Consider the following 12,226-nt stretch of genomic DNA (forward strand, 5'->3'; position numbering starts at 1 on the left):
CTAAAAGATAGACTATAGCACTTAGTATCCATTGATGGCCTCAAGAGTTGACTCTCCTTAGTTTCCAAGATGAGATAGGATCTGATGCTTATAGTGTACTTAGACTACAGCTGCAAAGTCGCCAACTCCTTCCTTATTGTTATTAGATTTTTTTCATAGGCTGGATCTATATTGCCATATAATGCTGCTTTAATTCACATTATATGGTCAGTGTAGACCCATATAATGTAGTTTAACTGCATTGAACTGCATTATATGGGTCTACAATGACCATAGAATGCAGATTCAAACTGCATTATATGGCAGTGTAGATCCAGCCTTAGATAGCCACTTATCCATGTCCAGAATCTAAATGAATTAATGTTTGTGTATATTTATAATTATTTTATGTCCGGCATGGAATGATATATGCTGTGCTCCCGCCGAGTCTCCTTCGGGGTGAGAAGGGTGGAATATAAATGTTTTAAATAAATAAATAAACAAACAATAGAGGCAAGCAGCCTGATGTAGATTTGAGTCCAAGTCAAGAGGTTTATGGAGAAATAAACAAATATATGTGCTTGGGCTTTCATGGCCTTAGTTGGACCAGGAATAGATTATTAAGTTGACAAACAAAACCCAGGTTCAAACCTTGTGATTTTCATACTACAGTTAACCCCCCCCCCCTTATCTGCATCTTCATTTTCTGCAGTTTAAGTTGTAGTCCAAAATATACTGAGAAATTGAGGTTGTCATATGCAATGGCAGTCTTTCCTGGATTGCTGCTTGATTCCCTAGACTGCTTGCTTGACTGCCTTATCTTTGACAATTGCCAATACCAAGAAAATAGAAGTATTTGTGGGCATCTTTTACCCTTCCACTGTGATTCTATGGTGTTCTTGGGCCAGAAGTTGACCTCCTGCCTTCCTCTAGTTGTGCAAACATCTGTTAAGGAAGTGACGAGAGGAAATATGAAAGTAAAAATCCCAAGACATGGGCAGGGTCATTACTAAAATACAAGTATTGAACTATGATTTGACTTATATTGAAACCCCAAAGTTTATTACATTCTTTATTACATGTTGTTCAATTTTATTTGCTACTGGTTTTATATTTGTCCATTGTTCATATTTCGTATTTTTAAACGTTTTGCAAACCAAGAACTTTGCTTATCCTGAGGGCTACAATAACCATAAGTGAATAAATAAAATTAAGTGGTCCACTTTCAATTTCCAAGTGGTCTCTGGGGTGGCTGGCGGTAGCTTGGGAATGCATGGATTTGCCAAACAACAGGCATGTAGCCCCCCCCTCCCGAAATTCTTAGGGTGGTCCGCAAGAAGGCCTTCCATTTATTATTTAAACTGTTATGTTTATTTCTATCATGATCTGATCACCATGCTCAATATATCCCATATGCATGGGGGTATTGGGATAACGATACAAAAGGTTTGTTAGGGTAGATCCTCTGTCACTCAGACTCAGCCCCCGGAACCAAAATCCCAGCCCCCCCTCCCCCCCCCCCCAAATCAAAATCCTGGCTATGGGCCTGGCCAAACAATAATCATTTTCAGATCTTTTAAATTCATGGCATTAGTTTACCAAAATTAATTAGCAGGCGGTAGCTTTCAGCCCCTCTCCCTTTCCCCAGTTAGAATAATTAATATCAACAGAGGGTGCTTTGCTTCATCATTTATGAATGTTTTTATTTGGGTAAGCTAATTATAGCCGATCAAGTGACAGGATAGGAGACAGGACTTCACTCAGCGTTTTCCTTGCCTTCCCTGAGCTGCATAATTTGTCTGGCTAAGGCTGAATAAGCAACTTGGCATTCGCTGAGGGGGATGCGCCGGCTTCTTAGTGACAAGCTGTTATTGCTCAAAGCTTTCGTGTCAGGAGCTTATGTAAGATTCTTTCAGGGCCAAAATTCACATTAGTTTTTAGTTCACCCAAACACAAAATATAGGGGCTTGGAAATGTTATTTGTTTGTACAACTCCCAGAATTCCCCTAGTCAACATGATCCCTGGTCTGAATTTTTCAGACCGTGAGACAAAAGACCACATGCCACTATTTCTCATCCAATTTACCTTATTCAGGCAAATTGTAGGATCCCCACTACCCCAGAGGGCAGAATGGTAGTTTATGCTGGTGAAGCCCAGGCTGTGCAGCTCAAATTGATTTGGACCCCAAGAAAGAGAAAATGGCATAGGGTGCATTGACACTATAGAGTTAGTGCAGTTTGACACCACTAACTGCAGTGGCTCAATATGATGGAGCCTTTGGTGGCACAATGGGTTTAAACCCTTGCGCCGGCAGGACTACTGACCAACAGGTCAGCAGTTCAAATCCGGGGAGAGCAGGGTGAGCTCCCTCTGCCAGCTCCAGCTCCCCATGCGGGGACATGAGAGAAGCCTCCCACAAGGATGGTAAAACATCAAAACATCTGGGTATCCCCTGGGCAATGTCCTTGCAGACAACCAATTATCTCACACCAGAAGCGACTTGCAGTTTCTCAAGTTGCTTTTGACACGAAAAAAATACAATGGAATCATGAAACTTGTAGTTTGGTGATGCATTGGTAGAGAAGGCTAAAGATCTTGTAAACCTACAACTCCCATGATTCCATAAGCACTGCCAAGTTGGCTTTGATGTATGCCAAACCTATGAATGAGACCAAGTTGTCAACAACCCTTTCTAGGTTGAACGGATTCTTCATCTGTTCTTGAGGCTGTGCTTCCTTTATTAAATCAAACCATGTGTGATGTGATCTTACCCCTTTTTAAAATTTATTCAGCATTACAGATTGATTATCCCCTACGTGAAATGCTTGGGAGAAAGTTTTTTTGGATTTGGAATATCTGTGTTTGCATATATGTAGTGAATGGGGGATGGGAGTGGGGAAGGGGGCTAGTCACACATCCAGTGCTTGCCGAGTTTCTCTTCCAGGACTCCTGATGGAGAAGAGAGAAGAGGGAGAAGGGGGAAGGCTTCCACTTATATGAGGCCACCATAAAAAAGCAGCTATCCCAGACACTTCTGTGGCCATCAGCACACTTCCCACCCTTTTAGCTTAATAGCCAGGAATCATAGAATCATAGAGCTGGAAGAGACCACAAAGGCCATCCAATCCAACCCCTGCTATGCAGGAATACACAATCAAAGCACTCCCGACAGAGGGCAACCCAGACTCTGCTTAGAAACCTCCAGAGACAGCAGCTCCACCAAACTCTGATGCAGCATATCCCACTGCTGAATGGTTCTTCCTGATGTTTAGATGGATTTTTTCCCTGCAATTTGAATCCATTTCTCCATGTTATCATCTTCAGAGCAGCAGAAAAGAATCTTGCCCTCTTTTTAAATATTTAACATATTTAAATATTTGACATGTTTTAAAATATTTAAACATGGCTATCATGTCCCCTCTCAGCCTTCTTTTCTCCAGGCTAAACAGACCTAGCTCCCTAAGGCTCTCCTTATAGAGCTTGGCCTCCAAACATTTGATCATTTTGGTTTCCCTTCTCTGTTTACATTCTAGCTTGTTAATAATCTTTCTTGAATTGCGGTACACAGAACTGGACACATTGTTTTTCTAGGTGAGTGCTAACCGTAGCAGAATAGTGTGGGACTATGACTTCCCTCAATCTTGACACTATACTTCTATTGATGCAGCCAAGAATCACATTGGCTGTTTTAACGGCCTCAACACACTGTTGATTCAGAATGTCTTCTCTGTTTTGCACTGCCATTGGCCATGTGGAAGGTAAACATGGGGACATCTGGGACATTTCCATTTTATAGGTACTTTGTGTAAGTGAAGACATCTTCTTTTTTTCTCCCACCACCCAGGGTTCCTTGGGGAAATATATAGCAGGCACTGGATGTGTGACCAGCCCCCTTTCCCCAAAGGTGGAAGTGGGTGATTGGAAGCATAAAGTTTCAGGTTATGGAATATTTCATTTTTCCGGCTAAGGGAGAGTCAATTGCCATTTCCAATGTCATTTCATGCTATGTCCAAAGTACAATAACCTCAGTTGTGCTCAACATCAGTTGCCTTCGTTAGGTTGTTCTAAAATCAAGGATTGTCTTTTTTTGAACAAGATGGATGAAGGTTTTTCAATATGGCAACCAAAGCTTATTGAGTCTTGGTACCTGTTTCTCTACCAACTAGTAGCTGGAAACACTGTGGATGGATTGGTTAGAGGCTGTTGGTTTCAGTTCAGTTTTTGTTTGTTCTGGTTTGACCTTGTGATTTCATTGTTATAAAACAAGCAACCTTCTTTTGTTTTCAATCTGGAGAACTGGAAGTAACAACACCCTGCAGCAGCGGTGGCTGCTTGAAAATGTCACCAACAAAATTGATTATCTTCACATTTGATACTAGGTGAACTTTTGAAAATGTGGGCTTCATGAGTGCAAGAACAAAATGGATTTCAGTCTAGATTAGATTAGAAAATGTAAAATGGATGGAAGAAACAGTAAACAGTAACTTTATAGTATTAATGAGCAAGCAATACTGTACAATTATAGTGCTATGGTTCGAGTTTAACCTTCATGTTTCCATCCTGGGTTTGGCAGTTTAGAGCTTGCTTCTCATCCTGCAAAGATAGTATAGGGTCATTAGTTTGGCCCAAAGTACATTACAAAAGGAAAAAGCATATGGGACATGAAAAGTGGAGAACGCAATGCCTGAGGGATAAATGTGGCTCTCAACCAAATTCCAAGCAGCTCTAATATCATATGACCCATAGAGATGCAGCATACAGATGACTGCTAGCAAAAGTTAAATAATCTGTGGAAACTCAAATGTGATTCTCACTTATGTGTAAGGAACCAAAATTGCATAATCTTAATAAGAACCTTTCTTTTCTTTCAACCAAGCCAGAGGAATGGAAAAATATTCTTGAAAATACAAATTTCCCATTGGCTTTCTTAGCTGCTGCACCAAACTGTTGGCTTATGTTCAACATGTGGTCCACTGAGGGCCCTTCTAGACAGGCCCTATATCCCAGGATCTGATCCCAGGTTTTCTGCTTTAAACTGCATTATATGAGTCCCCACTGCCAGACAATCTGGGATAAACAGAAAACCTGGGATCAGATCCTGGGATATAGGACCTGTCTGGATGGACCCTAAGACTCCAATATCATGTTCTGTTGTTGAGCCAGGTATCACCCGTCTTGTATATGTTCATTTCATACTTTCTTCCAAAGTGTAATATCCTATATTTCTCCTTGTTGAAATTCATTGTGTTAGTTTTGGCCCAGCTCTCTAATCTGTCAAGGTCGTTTTGAAATCTGATCCTGTCTTCTGGAGTATTCGCTATCCCTCCTAATTTGGTGTCCTCTGCAATCTTGATAACCATGCCCTCTAAACCTTCAGGAGTGATGTAGCTTGGTGAGACACATGGTCTCTTTATGGACTTGATGTTGTTGTACTTTCTTCTTATGACTTATAGTGGCCTCACAGTGAAGATTTGTTTAGAGGAGACTGATCATAGCCTTGCACTGAGACTGAGAACATGGACTTGCTGAAGATCATCTGGGAGGTCTCAATGGTTGCGCTTGGGTTGGAACCCTGGTCTTCCAGATTCCTGGTCAAACACTAAAATTTCTATACCATGCAGTCCTTTTGAAGTGGGGTGGACTTACAGTATGAAAACAGAATACAATTGGGACAATATATAATACAGAAGTTAAAAACCAATAAATCAATACAAAACAAAGTAGCAACTTCCATTTCTCCCTTTCCTTCTTTCTTTGATTCCAGGCCGGCTGTGCTGGACAAGAAGGGAGGAGACCTCTCGACATTGAATGAAGTTGGCTATCAACTGCGCATCTGACCAGGCTAGAGACGGAGCGCATTGGTTTCCGGGGTGCTCTTTGCCACACTTTACCCTGTGATCTGTGGACATCGAGGGAGGGGGAAAGGGGGCTGCCAGTATTTATTATGAATGTGAGAGTTTTACTCGAGATTTCACCTAGAACTTAGGAGAAATGACAGTGGTGATTTTTTTATTTTTTACTTTTCGAGTCATGAAATGGAATCAAGGAAAAAAGGACATTTAAAAAGAAATAATAATGTTAATGATAATGGTGTTAATCCTCCATCCTACTTAAGAGGGGGAGGTGATGTGTGTGGCTTGGCTTTTTAAAATTTGGATTGTTTTGGTAGTGGCTACTTTGCATTGGTTTGGAGCATTGTGTGTCTTCTGTAGGATTTAGGAGTGGCAATGATGAAAGTATATTCCTCTGTGGAGTTTTTTTCTTTCAAGTGCTTGGGGGCAAACTCGAGAAAGGAATCGTCTTCTGAGAACTTGCTTTCTACAGCCTCCACTGAAAATAAGGACAAACTGGAGTCACATCAATGGACCTCGGTGGAGATTCCAGAAACCTTTCCCAAGCTCTAACTCGGTGTAAGGGAACTTGCTGAAAGACTGTGTTTTGAATCCAGCTTTTAAATGTGACATTCAGCAATAAAAATGTGGTCCAGAAGTTACACTAGTGGGCTTCCCCCCTTCAAAATATCAATATTACCTCAAAAACCTTTACAATAGATATGCAAAACTGACAGTGTTTTAATTTTGTAATGGGTTTGTATTGTGTTCCCAGCTTCTCCAGTAGCAGAGCATTTACTGCACCCTTCCCAGTTCTACTCCATTCTGCCTTATTCCCTATTTCTGCTCATCTGTGACAAAGGACTAAAATGGTCATGATATACAAGTGTCCTCTTCAAAGCACTGAAGTCTTACATTATATTAGGGATAGAGAAAACTTAATGGTCTGCCAAGAAAAAAATGACCAATGCAGGTTGAGCATCCCTTATCCAGAATTCTGAAATCCAAAATATTCCAAAATCCAAAATCATCCATATAGGTGGCTGAGATGGTGATACCTTTGCTTTCTGATGGTTCAATGTACACAAACTTGTGTTTCATGCACAAAATTATTTAAAATGTGGTGTATATGAAACATTAACTATTTTATGGTTAGAATTGGGTCCCATCTCCAAGATATCCCATTATGCATGTATAAGCAAATGCTGGTATTCCAAAGTTTGAAAAAATCCAAAACCCCAAACACTTCTGATTCCAAGAATTTTGAATAAGGGATAATTGGCCTGTATTAATTAAGTAAATATCAGGTTTTTATAGCATTTCATCTCAAGCTTTTATCCTTCATGAGCTACAGTTTTTACAAGCACAAGTGAAATGATCCAGAGGTTCTGAATCCCTGAGGCTCCCATGTTCATGTGGAGCTCTGAGCTTGCAATTATAACTCCATTTTCTTCTGTGCACCATGGAGTGCTCTGCACATCCAGTGGGAATCCATTATCCTTGGGGAATACTTTTCAAAACAGAAAAATAAAAGGCTAACATGCTCCAGATCTACACAGAGCCCAGGGAAACTTTGGATCATTCTAAAGAACTAGCGAGCATTGATTTTGTAAGGATGAACATTCTTGTTACAGTCACATTTATGTGTCAGATATTCTTAAAAACAATAGCAGAATCTATGGGCTTCCCTTAAGAATGTACTTTTCTTCTTTGTGATATATTGTTATTTGAAATTGTTATCTTCAAATGAATTGAGACCCCAATATATGATGTCTTGACATCTTATATTAAGATCCTCAAACATCCAGGACTGACATTGTGGCCAATGCGTTTGGAGGAAACAACCATTCTTGTAGACAGCATTCAAATAAAAATGAAGGAATGCATCCACAGCCAAGAAAATGTATGCAATGCAGCAATGACGTTGTACTTTTTTTGAATTAGGGAAATGTTGAAAGAAAAAAACAATACAGTGAGCTGCTGGTTGGGATATGGAGAAGGGTGAGTTTCTAGATATTTTTCTGGCCAGATGTAATTATAACACTACTGGTCTCTCAAATATAGTTAAGAGATTGAGAGTGCAAATCTGTATACCAGGGACTGGAAATGATTTTTTTTTTTTACATTAACAGGAGTATTCCCTTCTCTTTTATTTCTGTAACCACCACCTTCTCTTTCTCCTGATGCTTTTTCTCTCTTATAGGAAAAGGGAGAGGTGTAGGAGATTCAGAATCATGCCCTCTCTTTTTCCTTCTTCTTTCTTCCCCAGCAGATTGTAGGGAAAGGAATGGATGGCTCATGCTAAAGGTCCAAACCCTTTGCTTGATCTTAGCGAGGTTTATTTTTGAGTGGGCAAGTTTAAGATTGTACCATCATTGGATCCTATACACCAGTGGTTCTCAACTTGTGGGTCCCCAGTTGTTTTGGCCTACAACTCCCAGAAATCCCAGCCAGTTTACCAGCTGTTAGGATTTCTGGGAGTTGAAGGCCAAAACATCTGGGAACCCACAGGTTGAGAACCAATGTTATACATGCTTATTTGAAAATACAGTCAACCCTCTGCACTTAGGGACACATAACATTCTATGAAAACAAAAAACTGCAAACAAACAAAAAAAGACATTGCTATCTTTTACCTGGGAGAACATCTCTGTAGAAATTTCTCTGTCTTCCAGCATGACTCTGTGGTCAACTTCCATTGGAAACTGTCTACAGAATTGCATTAGAGGAGCTAGATATCCTGGAGAGATGTTCTTTGCAGAGGTGCTCTGTGTAGAAATCTCTAGGTCCTCCAGCATAACTGTAGGAAGTTGATTATAGAGTCACACTGGAGGAACTAAAGAGTCCTAGAGAGAATATTTTAAATAAAATCATGAATAATGAAATCTGAAAAAGTCAAATTTGCAAATGTGGAGGGATGACTGTAACTTCCCAGTAATTGTGCATGGGATTGCTGCCTAATAGTAGGCCATGGTAGAATATACAGGGTGTTTGAAAAAGAACACCCTATTCATCATTTAAATTAAATGGTGAATAGGGAGTTCTTTTTCAAACACCCTGCATTCCCCTTTGTCTCAGATTGATTTTCCACCATAAGAAAAGCTTGTCTTATTCCTTATGCACAACTGAGGCTCATAAAACTTGCAGGTTTGATAGGAATTTGACATTCTGATTCTCAAAATAACCTCAGATTTGCTTCATTATGTACAGTTTTTTCACAACTTTCTTTGATATTTCTGTGTTGCAAGAGGTGACTCAATTAAATCAGTATGTGAATTAGTAATGAAATATGGGAAAGAGCTGTATGTGTGGTGCAACATTTTTATTGCTTTCAGAACTGAGCATCCAAAAATATATTAAAAAGAGCTACAATGTTTTAAAATTTTTGTTTTGTCTCAAGCCTATGTAATTAATGAAAACCAGGTTTCCATAAAACGCAGACCTTGGAAAAAACACTTCTTTGAAAAACAGCTCCCAGAATCTTTCATGCTAAATGAAAAATCCTGGTGATTTTGTCCAAAAATAACTTATCTAACCTCTTTTACAAAACATGGGCTACTAATTTATTTCAAACTATAATTTTAATCTGCCTAACAAGTTAACAATTACTTGCCTGACTGCAAATAAAGTTCGAAACCAAGGTTTAGCAGTCAGAAGATGGTAGCAACTGGTCTGAAGAGGTGAAGGACTATGTGAGCCTGCTTTCAATCTCTTAACCATACTAAAAACTTTATCACACAAAGTTGATGAAGTGCAATTTCAGCAGGATAAAAACACGTTTAGATGTTGTGTTTTCTTGTAATCGCATTGCACCTGAATCATGATTGACTCATCTCTTTTCAATAATGGGGAAAATTCGTCAGTGAATCCAAAATCACATATTTCCAATGTGATTGTGATTAAGCTGGTGTGATCAAGTCCTATGATAAGAGATTAGTGATGTTATAGCTGTATCTGACAGCTGGATCTCACACTTATAGCATGATGCAGTGCGACAACAAGCACACATTTCTAAGGGGCTGCAGGGAGGCATTAAAAAGTTCACTAGGGCCCTCTTTTTACCAAGAGTTTTAAAATGTTACTTTTTCTGGACTAGAACTCCCAGAATAAACTAGCCAACTTTGCCAAGTCCAGAAAGTATTGTTCCCAAAACTCTGGTTGTGCCCTTTTGTAGAGTGTGTGGTTGTGTTCCTGATCAATTCACTGCTTTGTAAAAATTTGAACAAATATTTCTTTCTTCATTCTTTTTACAAAAGTGTTCAACCACCACTGGGGTCGATTAATATAAGTTTTTTTCTTCTTCTTGCAATTATTTTTAAATTTGGTAACTAAACTCTGTTTCACAAACTCTCAGATCTTCAGAGTTACTCAGAGATCTCTTTTTTCCTAATTATGTATGTTTCTAATCCATTGGAAGGAGTTTGGGCACAAACCATCATGAACATCACTTCTACTTTACATTACAAGATTAAGAGAAGCGATGCAGGAAAAATATAACATTATATTTCGCTCATCATTCCAAATCCCTTCTGTAGTCTAATGCTTTTCTAAAATGGGTGAATTATTTTGTATCCAGGTGTTGTGTTGTTTTACTTAACGTACAGGTGAATCCTATTCTATCACAACACATACCTGCAACTTTTAAAATATGAGAAACTGTGATTTTAGTGACTAGGTTTCTAATTGCCATCATTTTGTCAAATGCTGTTCTGTTCTGGATAAAAAAAGTGCATGATGTTTTGCTTTTGTCACCATTTGTATGTTCAGTGCAGCATGGAACTTTAATAAAATGTCTTGGAAGTCTTTTTTTCTAAGTAGCCTTCTGTGTTGTTGTCTTTTAAATTAAAGTGATTGAAGGAATAATCATTTATTTTATATGATACCCATCTCACAAAGCAGCTTAGAAAACATGATTGAGATTTGCTTTGGAAAGCTACTTTGTCTGGATCTGATTGAGTGGGTTCACAGAAGCTCCTCCTAAAGAGAATTTTGCGGAAGCAATTCCAAGGTGGTAAATGTGTTTTAAAACTTAGAAATGTTAGCTGAGATGTTACAGTAGAATATTTAGCTATGACAAAATTCTGTTGACACATCTACATCTCCTAATGTAACTCTTCCAAAACCATCAGGCACTGCACCAATATATGTGTTTCTGAGTTATTGTGGAGTAGGATGGTGAATGAGGAAGCATCCACCCCTCTTCCAGCAGTGACACCATGGGTTCTGTCACAACTGCTGGTTGGAAAGTGTCTTGCTACTGGGAGAAGGGTGAACTCTTCTTAATTCAATACCCAATTTCCAAGCACATTGGAAATTCCTGTGTTTATGGTCCTGCCTGGCTTCCAAGATGGGTTTGTGTGGATGGAAGGACCTTTGGTAACTGTATTTGTGCAATGCCTATAAACATAAATTCAAAAATCAGAAAATTGGAAGAGGCCACAAGGGGCCATCCAGTCACCTTCCTGCCATGCAGGAGTTGGAATACACAGTCAAAGCACTCCCGACAGATAATCATCCTAACTCTGTCTAAAAACATCCAGCGTAAGAGACTCCACCATACTCTGAGGTAGCATATTCCATTGTCGAACAGTTCCTCCTATCGTAAGGTTCTTCCTAAAATTTTGGTGGAATCTCTTGTAGTTTGAATCCAAGCCCAGTTTACAACATTGTAAATACTGTACTGGGTGCCTGTTGGTACTTTCTTTGGACTCCAGCTCATTTTGGAATTAGGAGGTACCTTATTTAGGAAGACTGCTGAAGACTTGGAGTCATCGACGACCTTAGACTCTTTAGATATTTCAAAATTTTATAGAAAACAGATCAAAAGGGATTTTAGAGCTCTTTATCATTTTACTCTCCTGGTAATATTGAATAATGTTGGTAAGTAACATACATTGCAGTTACAGATTCATAAGTGCTCCATTTTTCGCTTGCACTCCACATTCACAATTGTGGCACTATTATCACTTTTGCAAGTTCCCCCTGAACTCCACCTTAAGCGATGTGAAATTGCAACAGGAATATTGTTTGTGATTGTCATAGCCTCAGTCAGAGAGGCTGCTAGTTGTTATGGTAGACTCAGGGTCTTGATGTCCCCCCAGCAACAGCAAGGGTGTCCCTCTGGACAGCTAAACCAGGCAATTCTAACTGGATGGCCCCCCATGAGAGTCTGCCTCCAGGGGCAAACCAAGAATGGGCAACTAGGAAGTCCCTAAATAGACTGAGAAGCGGAGTGGGCAGATCAAAAGACAACCTGGCAAGATGGCACTACCTGGAGGAATCTTCCACCTTGTGTGACTGTGGAGCAGAACAAACAACTCCTCATATGTATGCTTGCCCACAATGCCCTGCCTCATGCACGGAGGAGGAGTTGTTTAAAGCTACGGACAATGCGATTGCTGTTGCCCGCTTTTGG

General features: G+C 39.6%; 1 protein-coding gene across 4 annotated transcripts in view; it reads left to right on the top strand.

The window, feature by feature from the left end:
- The window catches only part of vash2 (vasohibin 2), a 54,070-nt gene extending 43,445 nt beyond the window's left edge, over nucleotides 1–10,625 (top strand). For 2 of the 4 annotated variants that reach the window (XM_008125833.3, XM_062971990.1), the window contains exon 9: nucleotides 5,434–5,700. In XM_008125833.3, the coding sequence (XP_008124040.2) occupies nucleotides 5,434–5,509 (76 nt within the window). In that variant the 3' untranslated portion in view covers nucleotides 5,510–5,700. Of the gene's footprint in view, nucleotides 1–5,433; nucleotides 5,701–5,744 lie in introns of those variants that run through there. The other 2 variants (XM_008125834.3, XM_003216016.4) reach the window with 1 other exon arrangement.
- Nucleotides 10,626–12,226: the final 1,601 nt, after the last annotated feature.

This window comes from Anolis carolinensis, chromosome 1 (genome assembly GCF_035594765.1).
Source record: "Anolis carolinensis isolate JA03-04 chromosome 1, rAnoCar3.1.pri, whole genome shotgun sequence".
Lineage (NCBI taxonomy): Eukaryota > Metazoa > Chordata > Lepidosauria > Squamata > Dactyloidae > Anolis > Anolis carolinensis.